The 16,357-nt window shown below is 40.4% G+C and overlaps 1 protein-coding gene across 17 annotated transcripts in view; it reads left to right on the top strand.

Annotated features, from left to right (window-relative positions):
- Positions 1 to 16,357, top strand: part of LOC117394699 (histone-lysine N-methyltransferase 2C-like) — a 147,718-nt gene that overhangs the window by 58,174 nt on the left and 73,187 nt on the right. For 16 of the 17 annotated variants that reach the window (XM_059018942.1, XM_059018939.1, XM_059018949.1 and 13 more), the window contains 5 exons: positions 6,126 to 6,288; positions 7,881 to 8,052; positions 8,528 to 8,642; positions 9,951 to 10,126; positions 10,583 to 10,749. In XM_059018942.1, coding sequence (XP_058874925.1) covers positions 6,126 to 6,288; positions 7,881 to 8,052; positions 8,528 to 8,642; positions 9,951 to 10,126; positions 10,583 to 10,749 — 793 coding nt within the window. The remainder of the gene's footprint in view (positions 1 to 6,125; positions 6,289 to 7,880; positions 8,053 to 8,527; positions 8,643 to 9,950; positions 10,127 to 10,582; positions 10,750 to 16,357) is intronic. The other variant, XM_059018926.1, reaches the window with a different exon arrangement.

Genomic DNA, 16,357 nt, shown 5'->3' with positions numbered 1-16,357 from the left:
TGATCAGTGTAGCTCTGTGCTTTGGACTGCTGGGCATCATGGCTTGTCTGAGATAATAATTAGGCTTCCAAGCTGCCTTGGGAAGCCTATTGTTATTGTAAAGATTTTTTTTCTTATTGTCGTTTTTCCTCCTAAAACTTTAAACTGCTCCTGTTCACACGCGGTGTAACCAATCAACATGAAACTTGGCAGGTATTATCCTGTGTAGATTACAGGTCAGATGGAAAAAAAAATTGATTTCTTGCGTCAACCAAGATGGCGGCCTGACGCATTTCTTTAAAAACCTTTCAAAATAATCTTCTTGGGAACCGATTTGATCTGGAACTTTCCATACATCATCAACAATCACACCCGCTTCAAGTTTGCGAAGCAAAGGTTGCTGCGATAAATTTTACTATCAAAATGGCTGCCACTAAATTTGCCCCAAACATCAAACTTCTTCTGTTTGCAAACCGTTTAACCAGCATCATTCTGGGGACAATGGAATTCATATAGGGGAAAAATTGTGTTCTTTTGTAAAACAAGATGGCCGTTAGACCTACATTTTCTTCTTAAATTTAAAACTGCTTCAGTTGAAAAATGGTTTGATTTAAATCAAGTTGACAAGCATCATCCCTGTGTCAATACAATTGACTTTTTCAAAAATGGTGTTTGTGCGTAAACCAATATGGCCACCTGACACATTTCTTTAAAATCCTTTCAGTCTTTGGTCAAATGTAAAACTAGCTTATAACTCCTTATAAAGTGCAGATATGTTAATGGTTACTATGGAACACATATCAGAAAACCATATGTGCTCTATCCATAAATGACCTTCCTGTGACCTTTGACCTTTCTAAGGTCAAATGTAAAACTAGCTTTAACTCCTTACAGTGCACATAGGTTATGGCTACTATACAACACATTTAGGAACCCATATATGCTCATTTCAAAAATGACCTTGATCATGACCTTTTGACCTCACCTTGAGGTTAAATGTAAAATTGTAAAAATGTAAAATAAGTGAATCAGTCATTACTGTAGGAGTATTTTTTTTGTAACTATTTATAAGATTGTATTAAAGATTGTTGAGGTGGATTTTTATCATTTAAATGCATTCAAGTAATGGGAAAGTAAGTTGATTTATCATTTAATCATACTGGCAAGCCATTCCAGCATAACAAGTAAACGCATTAGTCAGCTGAATTATCTAAAGAGCAGCAAATCTCTATCTCTATTCAACAGTGCATGAACCTGCCCTTTTCATTAGACTGTTCCACTCTACACTTTATTATTGGTGTTGATGTGATAATCAAGGGTGGGTAAAGCCTGCATTCAGATCATGTGACCTACAGTACTGCAGAGCGAAGAACCAAAAGTTTGTCGGGACAGTAAAGCTGAGGGAACACAGAGCCACTTTGTGGCTTGGAACTTTGTTTCAGGAGACTAGGGTTCAGGGGAGACTTGGAGTTCAATACAGCCTATGCCTCAAATGAGGTCTTCCAGTCTCCTGGAACCAGGTTTCATGTCTCTGTTCCTGAAAAAGTGGCTTAGAGTTCCCTTAAAGGGGAACCACTTGCTTTTGTGTTGTGTGTGTGTGTGTGTGTGTGTGTGTGTGTGTGTGTGTGTTGTTTTTTTTTTTTGTTTTTTTTTTTTGATGTGGTGTTTAAAGTTTGGTTTAAAAGTAAAACGGGTTGAGGGTGTTGCAGAATTACATTTCAAGCTAAAGCTTAAGACAAAGTTATTTTTTAGATTTTGATTTTTATTCATGTCAAGGCAGGAACTGGAACTACACAAACTGGCATTAGTTAAAGGAAATGGGGGAGATTGCTGAGGAAAGGTGCAGTTGTGCATCAGTCACATCTGATTGTGTCTCAAGTGGCTTCAAATGGTTTGCTCCCCATGGGATTGGGAGCAGTGTGATGGACAAGGCCTGTGGTAAAGGTCGGGCCTGGCAGCGCTGCTCGCTCATCTGAGAAATGGAAAGGTCAGAACACTCAGGAGGCAGGTGCAGCTGGCTGCTTACCGCTTGATGTACACGGCCCTCATGTTCGCTGCATTGCATTTGTACCAGTAAGCAGTTCAATTATTGTCAGTTTACTCATTTACGCTTGAGCCAAATGCCAGGCCTATTAATGCTTTAATGGCTGGATTACTGGTAGCTTTTGTTTTTTTAATGCCAAGATAGATTTTAATTAGTAGCTTGCTAAAGTTCAAATAGAATAACAGTAACCCCTTCCTTCTCTATGCATATTGTACAGTCCTGATGCAAGGGCTCCTGTTTCTACCTGTGTGTGTTCCCTCCCCTCCCCGCCTTCTCAGAGGAAGGAGTCATGCTGTAGTCTAGAGGCAAGAGAATAGGGCTGTTGTGGTGCTTTATAATGTTAGACCTTGACTGTAGTTGCTGCAGTCATTTATGGCCATTAGCATCTATGGCAAATATATTTTATATTATGTTTTTTAAAACATAATTGAGCTATTGGCGAGTCATCCATTGCGAGACTATATACAGTACCCCACAACTAAACAATGCAGTGTTATTCTGAATTGCTATTTGACATCCCTGAATAGCAACTAGAAAATAGCCCTTAAAGCAGACCTCAAGTAGCTGAAGATATGCAGTTTGATGTTGCAGATGCTTGTGGAGGGTGTCTTGGCCTGCTTGCTAACGAATTGAGTTTTCTGGTAACAATGCATATTGGTGTTGTAGGAACACTCTAGAGACTTGATTTCCTCATTGGTCAGTGCAGCCACAGTGTTCAGCTCATTGGTCAGTGCAGCGGCTGTGTTCAGCTCGTTGGTCAGTGCAGCCTCTGTGTTCAGCTCGTTGGTCAATGCAGCGGCTGTGTTCAGCTCGTTGGTCAGTGCAGCGGCTGTGTTCAGCTCGTTGGTCAGTGCAGCGGCTGTGTTCAGCTCGTTGGTCAGTGCAGCGGCAGTGTTCAGCACTTTGGTCAGTGCAGCGGCAGTGTTCAGCACGTTGGTCAGTGCAGCGGCAGTGTTCAGCTCGTTGGTCAGTGCAGCGGCTGTGTTCAGCTCGTTGGTCAGTGCAGCCGCTGTGTTCAGCTCGTTGGTCAGTGCAGCCGCTGTGTTCAGCTGGTTGCACGGGGAACCACTATCATGCGCCTTGTGAAATCACTGAGGTTCTTTCTGCTTTCCCATTATTGCCGAGTAGCTGCACACAATCCTCCACACGGTTTGTGGAAGGGAGTAGTGCTGGGATGCCAGCATCACTGTCGAGCCTTCCTGAGGTGTTGTGGGCTAGCCCCCCTGCGAAGTGCGCCACCCAGCCCATTCCAGACGCTTGCCATACTGAGGTGCTAGGGAGGCTGCAAATATGCTGATCCCTGGAGCCAGCATTACACTTCAGGAAACGCGCTGAAGGCTGGTATATTCCCTCCACCACCACTACTATCTCATTTTATCTTGGCGAAAGCCGTCCAATATTAGCATGAAGTAAATATCAGCTACACTCATGTAATAAAAATCAGGTGTAGTGGATTATGTTGCAGACTATTGGCATTTGTTCATTTCATTGTCATATGTACAAATAAAGCAAAGGGCCTTTTAGATCTAGTTCTTAAAGTCTTTAAAAAAAAAAAAAAAAAATGAAGCTGTAATAACTATAATATTTGCAATAGAACTTGTATAGTTGACATCCCTCCCAGCAGTAATTTGTATTAGTAGAAGTCAGTGGAGTAACATTAGAGATGGCTACAATAGGCAGCATAACTTTTAGAGAAATATATGTGGTTCCAATTAAGCATATAATCCACCCCATACTGAAAAACTAGAAACAATTGAAGTGGGCAGGACAGAATAATGAAGAATGTATTGCAGTCCTGTCCTCCTTTTAAAATCTCAGTCAGTTAACAAGCCATATTACTGTGTTAATTGTTTGATGCTGAGTAGCAGAGGTCTGCTCAGGCCTAAATTTAAAACCTAATGTGAATCAAACCCCGAGCCCGAGCCCGAGACCTATGAAATATTTGCATACCCGACCATCTCCACAAATATATTCCAAACATGCACTTTTGAAACTATGTACCAGTGTAGCGTATTCCCTGTTTCCAGTTAAAATGTAAAATAAATAAATAAATCACTCTCGGTTAATCATCTCATTTACTTTTTTTCCTAATAATCCAACACTGCATGATTTTAAAAGAAGACAACAACAGGCTTCTTCAAAACTTTGTTACCAGAAACAGCCACACAGAAGATGCTGTTGCAAATTCACATACTCATTTTGGACAAGCCTATATCATATCAAACCGCTAAGTTAATGACTTAAAAACTATGGCTTTCAAAACTGCTACAGGACGAATACATTAATTTTCAGTGTGCTGCTGCAGAGATGAATTTCCTGTCTTTTTGCTGTCATATTTCAGTAATATTTTGCAAGATTTGCATTGTACAAAAGCCACATGGACTTTTATTATCGCAGAATACAACAATATTGTAATTTTTCCCAAACAGTGGCTTTAGACATACCCTTTCCAGCAACGGAATGCTCCACTGCTACACATTCTCCTGCTGATAGGTGGTTGTTTTGGTTTTTTTTCTCCAGCCTATATACAGATGAACCCGCTTTATATCATGATTGCCGTGCAGGCATAACTCGTGATATAAAGCGAGTCATGATATAAACCGGGTTTCATGTTTGCTTATGAGAGAACATTACGAGTGCGAGAAACAAAGATAGAAAACTAACAGTGAATTAAAGACAGTGTTTTAATCGTGTACATTTAGTCATTCTTTACATTTACACAAATGCATCTAGTTTACTACAGGACAAGTACATTTTGTATCATTAACTGGAATGAAGCAGTTTGTGTCATCTAAAAAAGGCAAGAAATATTGACCGAGGAGAGCTATCAATACCTTTTTATTTTGTGTGCATTTGTATAATACTGACTGTTAAAATTTGCTGACGTTGGTGTTTTGTAACTGAACTCTATCCCGTTAAGACCACCCACGCAGTATTTGACAGGCTGCAGAAAATGTCAGTTTATCAGCCAGGATGATTATTGGTTGTTGGTTGCGTTGGAAATTAATTATGTCCTGTGGTTACTTAGTAAAGCCTGGCCACGCAGCATTTGACAGGCTGCACAAAACAATTAAGCTAGTTTGCGAGATGATATTAAGAGAGGTAATTTCTCAAAGAAACTCTGGTGCATGGCGAGTGGGTTTTCAGAAATCATGAAGCAGGAAGTGAGTTTTAGGAAGTACTTGCACACAGGTCTTTAGAGAATCAGTTATGACACAAGATGAGTAGAGATTCTAATCTAGACGTGTTCACCCACGCCCCACGCCTTATCTATTGGTTTGGCTTTGAAAGGTTGTCTTGTCAAGCCTACAAAATTCTGGGATATATATATATATATATATATATATATATATATATATATATATATATATATATATGGTTGTGTTATATTTAACTGTGACTATGATTTCTTTGATTTTCATGAAAGGCACTATGTGTGATTAACTGATATGTATTGTACCTTTTATGATAGGAGGGTTAAAATTTGAGCTAACTTTCAGTTTTAATGTCTGCAAACGAGTGTACCAATTGTTATGCTAGTAAGTTTCCATGTATTGATTCCAATATTCAAAAGTTACACGCATGTAGCTTAAACATTATCATTAGACACAACAATGTAGCACCGAGCTATAAACAGAAATCGGATAGTTTTCAGCTACCTAATGTTCCTTTAGAAAGCTCAGGTACAGAGATGGTCTGTCCTCAGGAGAGGATTCAGGTGGCTTTTCTCACCCGCACTCTCAAGTGCCTGTCTTATATATCTTGCCTAACTGTGTGTGTGTGAAGCTGAACTTTGTGAACTCTGCTTACACTCTGTTTTCTTAACAATATCTCTAACACATCTCTTCTACACAAGGTCCAATGTACCCCACTTTATCAAATCCTTGTTCCTCTGTCGGTTGAGTTGGAAAACATCCTCCCACCTTGCAGCAAAGTGTTCTCAAGTGTGCTCACTATTTATTTAACCTTAATTGACCCCTACACAGGATATTAAGTCATACTGTACATGCAGTGCACAGCCTTCCAGGGTTAATAGGTTGGCAGTTTGCATGCTTTACTGGTACTTGAACGTGTTTATTTTGTTTTCTCTCCATATGTTTAGCACTGTGCATACTGTAAGCGCCTTGGAGCAACCATCAAATGCTGTGAAGAGAAGTGCAGCCGCTTGTACCATTATCCCTGTGCAGCGGCAGCTGGCACTTTTCAGGATATCAGGAGTCACACTCTCCTTTGCCCAGAACACATCGAGCAGGCTACAGGTAGATGTAAGTCCTTAGCTCCCACTCATTCATTCATTGTCATTTATTATATTAATCCAAACAAGGCTGACTACACAAGCAATTTTTCTTGTATTTGACAACAAAAAAATGTACAACTTAATTGCGGTTGCTAAATGTGCCACACGCACACTGAAATTGACAATTGTTTTAAGCAGTTTTATGATGGCGCCTGTTTTGCAGTAAATATGTTTCAGCAGCTGCTTTAGTAATTGGAATATTTTTTGAAAAGACGTTGACGTAGAAAAACTTGAGTATGGACCAGTGGAGGTGAAAGACAAGCTGAAGAACCTCCGAACTCAGTATTTTGAAGAGAGAAGGGTTAGGGAAGGAAAATATCTGCAGTTTGTCTTTTCCCTCCACTGGTGATTTTTTTGAAAAAATATTTGCTAATTCCAATCTATTAGTCATCTTTTTTTCCTGCAGTCTTTATATTCCGCGTTTCAAACATCACATTTCCTATCATGAAAACAATCAATTGCAACGTAGCCATACTTTCTATTTGAAAAAAATTGAGAGTGAAGTCAGGTGATTTAGAAAATGCAATACCATAGGCTGAACACAATTGTCAACTGAATTGATGAAAATCAAGCATTGGTCTATTCTAGCAACTCGATTGTTAATTGGAAATTGTTGGCAATTTGAGTTGTCAATTAGTGACATGCAGTCAGTTTGAGTTGCCAATAAAAAATGGCCTTATTGCTCGAGTATCTCCGGCCTAAGGGATATTAAACCAGGTCCCGGAGCACCTGGCTCAGCCATCTCCTCTGTGGCACGTTATATATATATATATATATATATATATATATATATATATATATATATATATAGCTTGTTGTGATCATTTTAATTAATGGACAAAAAATGTAATAAATACAGTTTCTTTCCTCACTCAGACATCATGTACTTCAACTGGGGAGAAAGAAACAGTACCTTTTTGAGTGGCTTGAGTAATGGGAAAGCGAAGTGCTTTGACCTGTCTCCAGAACTTCTGTGTGTAGGTTACGGCTTGTTTCAGAGAGGGGTTGTTGCAGCGGAGCTGTAACCTGGCTCACTGGCTCATGATGACATAGCAGGATTTGAAGAAACATGGGACCAGCAATTCCCAATTTGTGCTCAATTCAATTAACGATGTAATCATCTCCTAGAGATTTCATACTCCTCTACTGCAAACTCACATGTCTCCTCTTCAGCCAAATGCAGCTGCTTTGCTTAGTTGTGTTCAAGCCAACATCTTACGCATCTACAGTAGTGTGCACGTTTATAATGGGACCAGGTTTACTTTCTTTAAATATATATTTTGTAAAAGAAATGTGCAGATATTATCAAATGTATTGAAGAGAATTCAGCTTAAGTAGTATTTGTTTTTAAAGGTTTGTACCTTTTCAAGGTTTGAGACGCACCGAGTTAACCTGGAGGATGCATATTTGCTTCCACTTGCATGTAAAGCAGTATTCTTAATTGACATTCTCATGACACTGCGCCACAAAAGAAAGCTTTGTTTCTAAGGAACGTGATCTAGTTTTATACAGTAATCTGTGTGTCCTGTATTATTTTATTTTTTCTCTTTCCAAATACAGTAAAGGATGACGCGAACTGTGCATTGTGTGACAGTCCAGGAGACCTCCTGGACCAGCTGTTTTGTACCAGTTGTGGGCAGCATTACCATGGGATGTGCCTGGATATAGGGGTGACCCCTTTGAAGAGGGCAGGCTGGCAGTGCCCCGACTGCAAAGTCTGCCAAACCTGCAAGTAAGTGGTGAACCAACATGCTTGACACCAACTCCCCAACTGGGTAACAGTGTGTACTGTAGCACCAGCCCTCTCGTCCCTGAGAAACACAATGCATATACTGCACGCAGATGGTATATTGCACAGAGTAAGAAATGGCACTAGAATTCATTTCCTGATGTTGAATGCCTTTATTAAAACTGTTCATTTTCCCCTCCAATAACACTGGAAGATAATTTTAGGTGATGGTAAACATTATGGAATTTTCCATTTCAATAGCTCTGTTCATTATATTTCTATGCAATTCTAATTCACTAAATCTCTGGGTTAATGCAGAGTTAATTCATGGCACAAATCAATTAAGCATTGCCTCATGAAACAGAAGTCCAAGAACCACAGAAAGGTGCTGGCTGCAACAGCATGTGGGGTATTCCAGTGAGGTCATGCATGTTTGCTAAACTGGCTGCAGATGGGTAATACTGTGCTCATGTTTCAGGAACCCTGGGGAGGACAGTAAGATGTTGGTATGTGACACATGTGACAAGGGTTATCACACGTTTTGCCTACAACCTGTAATGGACTCCATACCTACAAATAGCTGGAGATGCAAAGTAAGGATTTTTTATTTTTTGTTTTTTTTGGTTATATATAGTTGTGTCTTTCCTTTGGAAATCATTGTGTTTAGGATGAGGAGAAGTGAGATGAATATTGGATTTATTTAGTTAGCCATGGCCTCAGGTCGGGCTAATGGTTATTGAGCGGAGTGGATGTGATGCTGCTGGCTCGCAACAAAGTAAATCCCTTTTGTGCTGTCTGATTTAGCAAGCCTCAGAAGTGCGGGTTTGACTCAGCGTTTCAGATACAGAGCTATACTAAAACCACTCCCCCTTGTCACCTTTTCAGTTTCTTGCGGTATTTGCCTCGTTTTCAGTTTATATTATAATAGTTTCATTTTGAGTAGTCCTGGTTAGAAAAGCTTCACCCCTCACAGACTGTGGCTCTGTTGTGGTATTTATACTGCGCTATACTGAGTGTGAAACAAGGTCAAATTTGAGCTCCTTAAATGCCCTTTTTATAATGTATTATAATGCCCATATAGACCAAGTCCTTACAAGGTGATAGTCGATGGTTCTAGTGATATAAAAGTTGCCTGCTTATTTCTTTAAGCAGAACTTTCTGATGTGATGTTTGTATTTAATCAGATTGGAGTGAATTATTCTGTGTGAAACAAAATACAATTATGATTAATTACTTGACAGTTACGGTGTAAGTAAATGCAATTAAAACAATATTTGGATGTCCTGTCTCGTACTATTCAGATTTGATCTCTTTGATGTATGTTTCCCCTGTCTCTGGCAGTGCTGTGAGCACCTCCCTGCCACACAGCCTGCAGATGCTAATTGCTGATTTAGCTGCTGGCCACTGGCCTGGCTGGAATGAATCCCTCCATGCTGGGAGCTCAAATATCCAGTGCAATTTGAGATAGCTAGACAGTCTGAAATTTCTTACCCTGTTTAACTACGAAATCCCAAAAGTGCTCTCGTGATCTACACTCGCCACCCCTTTGAGGATGAGCAGAACTCCCAGCCTGACAGGCAGAGATCTGACTCAGAACTCACGAGCGTTCCATACAGCACTGCAGCCAGGACTTCATCATCTCATTGACGCAGGTTTTTACAAAGAAAAGAGTAATTGTTTAAATGTATCAAATACAACTGCTTTCTCAGATGTTGGGGAACGTTCTTAAAATACAGTGCACTATTTTCAAGTGAATTATTACAGAACATTGTTCAGTTTTATTTTTGTAAAAATGTGCATGTGTGGATGACGACTTTTCTTAACGAGCTACATTGTAATGTATATTTCTTAGCGTGGTGAAGCACTTACAATTGACATCTTAACTTTTTTCCCCCTAACAGAATTGCAGAGTATGTGAGCAGTGTGGCACCAGAACAAGTTCTCAGTGGCACCACAATTGTTTATTGTGTGATAACTGCTACCAGCAGCAGGACGCGGGCTTGTCCTGTCCACTTTGTGGAAAGGCGTTCCACCCAGATTCCCAGAAGGACATGCTTTGCTGTCAGATGTGCAAAAGGTAAGTGTTGCCATCCTGTTACAAAAAACACTTAGCATAAGATAACCCTCACTTGGATAGTTATGAAACGGATATAGCTTGATTCTGTAACAGGTAGTGGGATGTTGGAGTGTGTTGACTAACCCATAGTCATGCAGGTGGAGTCCTAACTAAATCTTCTGACGATCCTCCAGTCATTGTTATTTGAACTGGATGGGGGTGTAGCTAACTGTATCCACAGTTCCCCTGCCTCTTGTCTCCATGCTGCAGTGCATGCTGGTGAGCCAGTGGAAGTGATCATCAATGAGGTGGATAATAAGAAACATGTGCATGTGACATGGAGGTGCAAGTTTGACATCGTTCAACTAGGATTTTCCTGTCTTGGGCAACGGCAGTCATCATAAACCCATGAAGACCTTCAGATGCACTTCTGTTCCAGGGTTGCAAATGAAAATGTCATTACTTAATTGATTTTAGGTGGATACATCTAGACTGCGACAGACAAGCAGAGAACGAAACCAGTGTCTTGCAAAAAGACGGATATGTCTGCACAATCTGCCAGCAAGTGGAAGTGGAGGAACTGCAAGCAAGCCAGACATGTGAGGTCCTCGAGACCGCTGAGCCAATTGAAGAACCTGAACCAGGTAATGGACCAAGCAAGAGAGAAACATGTAAGCAACTTGAAGAGCAGGTAGCTCCATGCATGTATTTATTGGCTTTCTCTGTGTCCCTCGTTTTTATCGTGTGTTGCTCTTCTGAGCGGTTGTATTTTGTTGATCCAATATTGATGTATATTCATTTCCTCCAGTCGCTGAGCTGAGCTGGCATATTTCCATAAAGAAATTACTGTACAGGGTCAGGCGACAGAATGCAGCTTATTTTACTTTAGAGCACAATGGCAATAACAGAAATGAGTGAAATAGAAATGCAATGTAACAGGGGAAAAAGTCGTAGGCAAAACAGAGAGTTTAATGAGGGGGTGGGGGGTTGCAAGTGGCTGTTTTGTACTCGTAGAGTTGATGATGACAGATCTGACGAGAACTTGAATTTAATATGTGGAAGAGACTCTTTAGATAAGATCAGCTCTAGAAGGGAAACTCCCTAAATGTCTCTTTGAATAAACACTAGTGAGTGGATCAAGGGAGGAGGGAAGTAAAGTATAGATGGAAATCTAATTATAAACTGTTTTTGACAAGCTACAGTTTCTTTCTTTTACATGCTTTTGTTGAATTACGACCAATTGGTGGCACAGCAAGGTCTGAATGGTGTCTTTGCTTTTAACACTGCCTCAGAAATCTGAAACTGGTTGCCAGTTGGTCTTTTTAAGTTGGCAGTCAGCGCTCTAACATGGTAAGGTTGTTGACAGAAAGTGGTACTTTCTGTAATAAGTGGTACTACAGTGCATATAGCAATATAAAGCTTGAATCTTGAGCACTGGGAGTTTTGATATAAAGCAGGGTGAAAGCTGCATGTGGGACAAGGTTGGGTTCATTCCATGCTGGGAAGGAAAGTAGGTTAGCTGTCATATGGCAGAGGCTGGGTGCGAACCGGCACTGAAAGAGAGTGTATTAACCACAATGCCCCGAAGCAGGTAGAATCCAGGTTATCAGAGCTCTATATTCCTTTTTGGAACAGTGGCCGCCAATGCAGTTAGTAAAGTAGGAAGATTATTTCAAAGATTATCCCACCCTCTGGAGAGGAACCACAATTCCAGCTGGAAAGTCCCATCTGTTTGCCCTCCATGTAAAATGCATGCACATGGATTAGGGAGTGGCTAACATGTAGAAAACAGAAAGTACTGATTAGAGGAGCAAAATGGAGCAAGGTAACCAGTGGAGTACCACAGGGATCCGTATTAGGTCCTCTGTTATTCCTAATCTACATCAATGACTTCTGGTATAGCAAGCAAACTTGTTAAATTTGCAGACGACATAAAAATAGGAGGAGTGGCAAACACTGGTGCAGCAGCAAAGTTCATTCAAAATGATCTAGACAGCATTTAGAACTGGGCATGCACATGGCAAATGACATTTAATAGAGAATAGTGTAAAGTACTGCACGCAGGCAAATAAAATGTGCATTATAAATATCATGTGGGAGATACTGAAATTGAAGAAGGAATCTATGAAAAAGACCTTGGAGTTTATGTTGACTCAATTGTCTTCATCTAGACAATGTGTTGAAGCTATAAAAAAGGCCAACAAGATGCTCGGATATATAGTAAAAAGTGTTGAATTTAAATCAAGGGAAGTAATGTTAAAACTTTACAATGCATTAGTAAGACCTCACCTAGAATATTGTGTTCAGTTCTGGTCACCTCACTACAAAAAGGATATTGCTGCTCTAGAAAGAGTGCAAAGAAGAGCAACCAGAATTATTCAGAGTTTAAAAAGCATGGCAAATGCAGACAGGCTAAAATAATTAAATCTATTCAGTCTTGAACAAAGAACACTACGCGGTAATCTGATTCAAGCATTCAAAGTTCTAAAAGGTATTGACAATGCTGACCCAAGGGACTCTTTCGACCTGAAACCAGGGGTCACAAATGGAGATTAGATAAAGGGGCATTCAGAACAGAAAATAAGAGGCACTTTTTTACACAGAGAATTGAGAGTCTGGAACCAACTCCCCAGTAATGTTGTTGAAGCCGACACCCTGGGATCTTTCAAGAAGCTGCTTTATGAGATTCTGGGATCAATAAGCTACTAACAACCAAACAAGCAAGATGGGCCGAATGGCCTCCTCTCGTTTGTAAACTTTCTTATGTTCTTATGTGTGTCCTAACAGACACACTGGACAGCATGCTGATCTGTAAGCCTGTGTTTAGGAGCTTTCCCTGGCAGACAGACAGAACGAGGATTTCTATTCATGATCTTCCCACGCTCGCAGGGATTTACAAAGCAGTGTCTTCACCTAATGCACACAGAGCTTATTAGGGTGTGCTCCCATTGCTGGGTTTAATGACGGGTAACCTGCTAGATCCTAGGCACATCTAACTTTAAAAAAAAAAAAAAAAAAAAGGATGTACGCAACCATAGCTATATGTTTTGTGAACAGTTTTTTAAATGTTTATTTTGCCCAGATAATTGTTCTACATTGACCCGGGCCTTCACTTTCCTTGCTTGGGGTATATGTCGTGGGTTCCCTCTCGACCCCAAGACCTGTTTTTTGACTAGGGGTTCTGTCGGTTTTTGCTCTACCTGTTCATCTATTTTCTCTTCCAAATTGTGTGTGCGCGGAGCTAGCAGTGTATACAGTGGCAGGGTAAGTTGTGACTTTAACATCCCATATGAAAGCAGTATGGTACAAATGAGCTTTGCGGCCTGCCAGATGAGACAAATTGTGTTTTATTGATCTGTGCTGTCAGGAGCAGGAGCTGAGCCTCACAGGGAGTGTTCAGGCTTACAGCTGACCTGTTACCTGACTCCACAGCCTGGATGGAGGATACTGCTCCATTTAAACCATTTCCCCCTTTCCCTGTCTGAGGCAGGTAAGGAATTGACAGCACAGCAGCCCAGCCAGCCAGCTGTCCACAGGCTAGATAGAGTGCAGGAAAGAGCAGCCTTATGCTTATTTAATTGTGGTCTCTTGCATGCACAGCCTGCTGCTTTGCTGAATCGGTTCACATACACAGCAGTGTAGTTTTTTTTGTGCTTGTTAATGTGGACTGGAGCTGCCTGGCTCATCTAAAAGACCTCGTCCCTCATGAGACCAGCTGTGCTGTCAGATTGCATGTAGAGTCAGGCACTTAGGTCTTTGGCAGACGTGAATCTCAGGCTGTTAGCAGCAGTCCTGGATTGGGGGTGCTATGTGTAGGGTTGAGGTTTTTCCCATCATTATGCTTGGTAAATATCAGGGTCGCCCTGTTTATTTAAATGATGGCACTTCTGAAATTCCTCTACCTTTTTTTAGTTCTGTTCAGTTGACCCAACTTTTTTTTAAAAAGAGCGATGCTGTTCCGGATGTAAACTTCCACGCTGCCGGCATGCTGGAACAGATATGTCTGTATTTTAGAAAGGCTGACGAGACGTAACTAATGAATGAATTGATTACTCTTCACAGCACTTTGTGTGAGAGTCAGAGGGCATGCTGGCAATCCCTTAGACTCAAACAAGCAGAGAGGGGTTAGTCCTCACCAGACCACAGTGTAAACACTGCTGTGACACCCTTGGGGGATTGTTACAAGACTCGCACTTCATGCCAGTAGGGTTCTGAAGGTTAACTGCCTCATTGACGAGGACTCGGAAGCTTATTGATGTGAACAATGTAGGAAAGGTGCTTGTCGGCAGAACTTTCCATATCTTTCACGTTAAGACATTATAAATAATGAATCAAAGATGGTAAATAAGCAGTTTACAAGTAACTGATCAGTAATTACTGTGTCACAATTAATCAACACTTTGTATTGATGTGAGAACCCCCCCTTAGGTATAATATGAATTTGTACTGGGCTGCATTTAAGTCATGTAAAACTACACAAGAAGTTCCATGTTATAACCATGGATAACACGTGGTTAAAAAACAGCAGTTTCTCATGGTGAAGAGATATGAGATCTTGCAGATATTTCGTGTTCTACATTCAGCTTGTCCTATTTATACATGAATTAAAAACAAATATTATATACTGCATGTCTTTACATAGTGACATACCTAAATGCTTATAAATAATTTAATAAATCTGGCATTGAATGTAGATTATGGTTAAGAAAGAACCGCACTTCTGTGGAACGTTTATTGAAAAATATGCTAAAACAATAGTTTAAAAAAGAGCTCAGTAACTTTTTACAGAAATACAACCTGTAGACTCCTTATAAAACCGATTCAGTGTCTTGTCCTGTTAATAAAATGAGAATAGATTGACATATTGTTATTATTTCTCATTAGTGTGCTGGTCTGCTGTTTTCAGGTGGCTATCCTAGCCCTGGATACAGGACTGCAATGTTTAAACCCAAGCTCTCATGGCTGTCTGTAGGATAGCTGGGAACACTGGAGATTTCTTCAACAGGGAGGTTTGATGACCTCTAAATCAGCACACTAGTTGTGGCTCACGTTCTAAACTGCTTGTGTTAGTTATTGTTGGAAAACATGGATCGAGAATTGATTAGCAGTTTGCTACGCATGTGGACTGGCAGAGCTATACTGGTGTTCTTTTCTGAAAAGAAACTAATATTGCAGATAGCAGACTGTTTGGTTCAAATTGCATGTACTGCTAACAATTGATAAGAGACCTTGTGTCTACAAGCTTCTTGTCCAACATTGACTGCAAGCTAACAAGATAACAATGCTGTGGACCAGAAGGGGCCAGGCTCTAAGACTTTTGGGAATACAAAGCATAAAGGAGCTAAAAGGCTCCCAGGGACTGCCGTTGGACCCAAAGGTTCACAGGGAGAGTAAGAGATAATGCCACTGGACTCAAAGGGGTCTCAGGCAAAACGGAGAGATAGTTACAAGGAAGATGACAAAAACCAGATGTATGGACCTTTTTGGGGCACCAGGGGTCTGAAGAATGCACTGAGTTCAGAGGTCGTCACACTAGACTACACATACACACACACACACACACACACACACACACACACACACTCACACTAAATGAAATATATGGTAACAGGATAATGAGTTGTATCTTTTCTATTGGTTAAGTGTCAGAGAAAGAGGAGGAGAGAGACACCTATGCAGAAGGGTATTTAATGTCATGCAACAATTGTAAGAACGAATATTCTGTTTGTCCTGTACCTGGGACCAGACTCCCTGCATATTTCAATAAACCTAACAACTGAGTGAAGAAAAGGACTCTGTGCATTTTCTTGAATCTACTTACTCACCATCCTCTTTTTTAAGTTACATCAGTTATTGACTGAACAAATTGAGGGTGATGACTCTCCCCCATCTAATAAGTATTTTATATATATATATATATATATATATATATATATATATATATATATATATATATATATATATATATATATAAAACCTGCAGATCTCTTGCTTGAGACTGCTGAGTAGAAGGAAGCAGGAAGGTGTGTGCCCTGCTGCCGAGCAGTCGCAAGGAAAGTACTGTGTGTACTACCGTGTGACATTGTGTAAAACTGTGTGTTTTGTTTTGGGGACGGGCAAACTGCTTAGCTGTCCCGGGTTAGACAGCGCTGTTCCTGAAAGTTTAGTTAGGTTTTTTGTTTGTTTTGTTTATTTTTGTATTGTTAAAAGTTTGGTAAGCGCTTAAACCTCAATTTCCGTGTTGTCAGGGAC

Source organism: Acipenser ruthenus, chromosome 3 (genome assembly GCF_902713425.1).
Source record: "Acipenser ruthenus chromosome 3, fAciRut3.2 maternal haplotype, whole genome shotgun sequence".
NCBI lineage: Eukaryota > Metazoa > Chordata > Actinopteri > Acipenseriformes > Acipenseridae > Acipenser > Acipenser ruthenus.
Note: the sequence above shows the minus strand (reverse complement) of the source record. Positions and strands in the feature narration are given on the sequence as shown.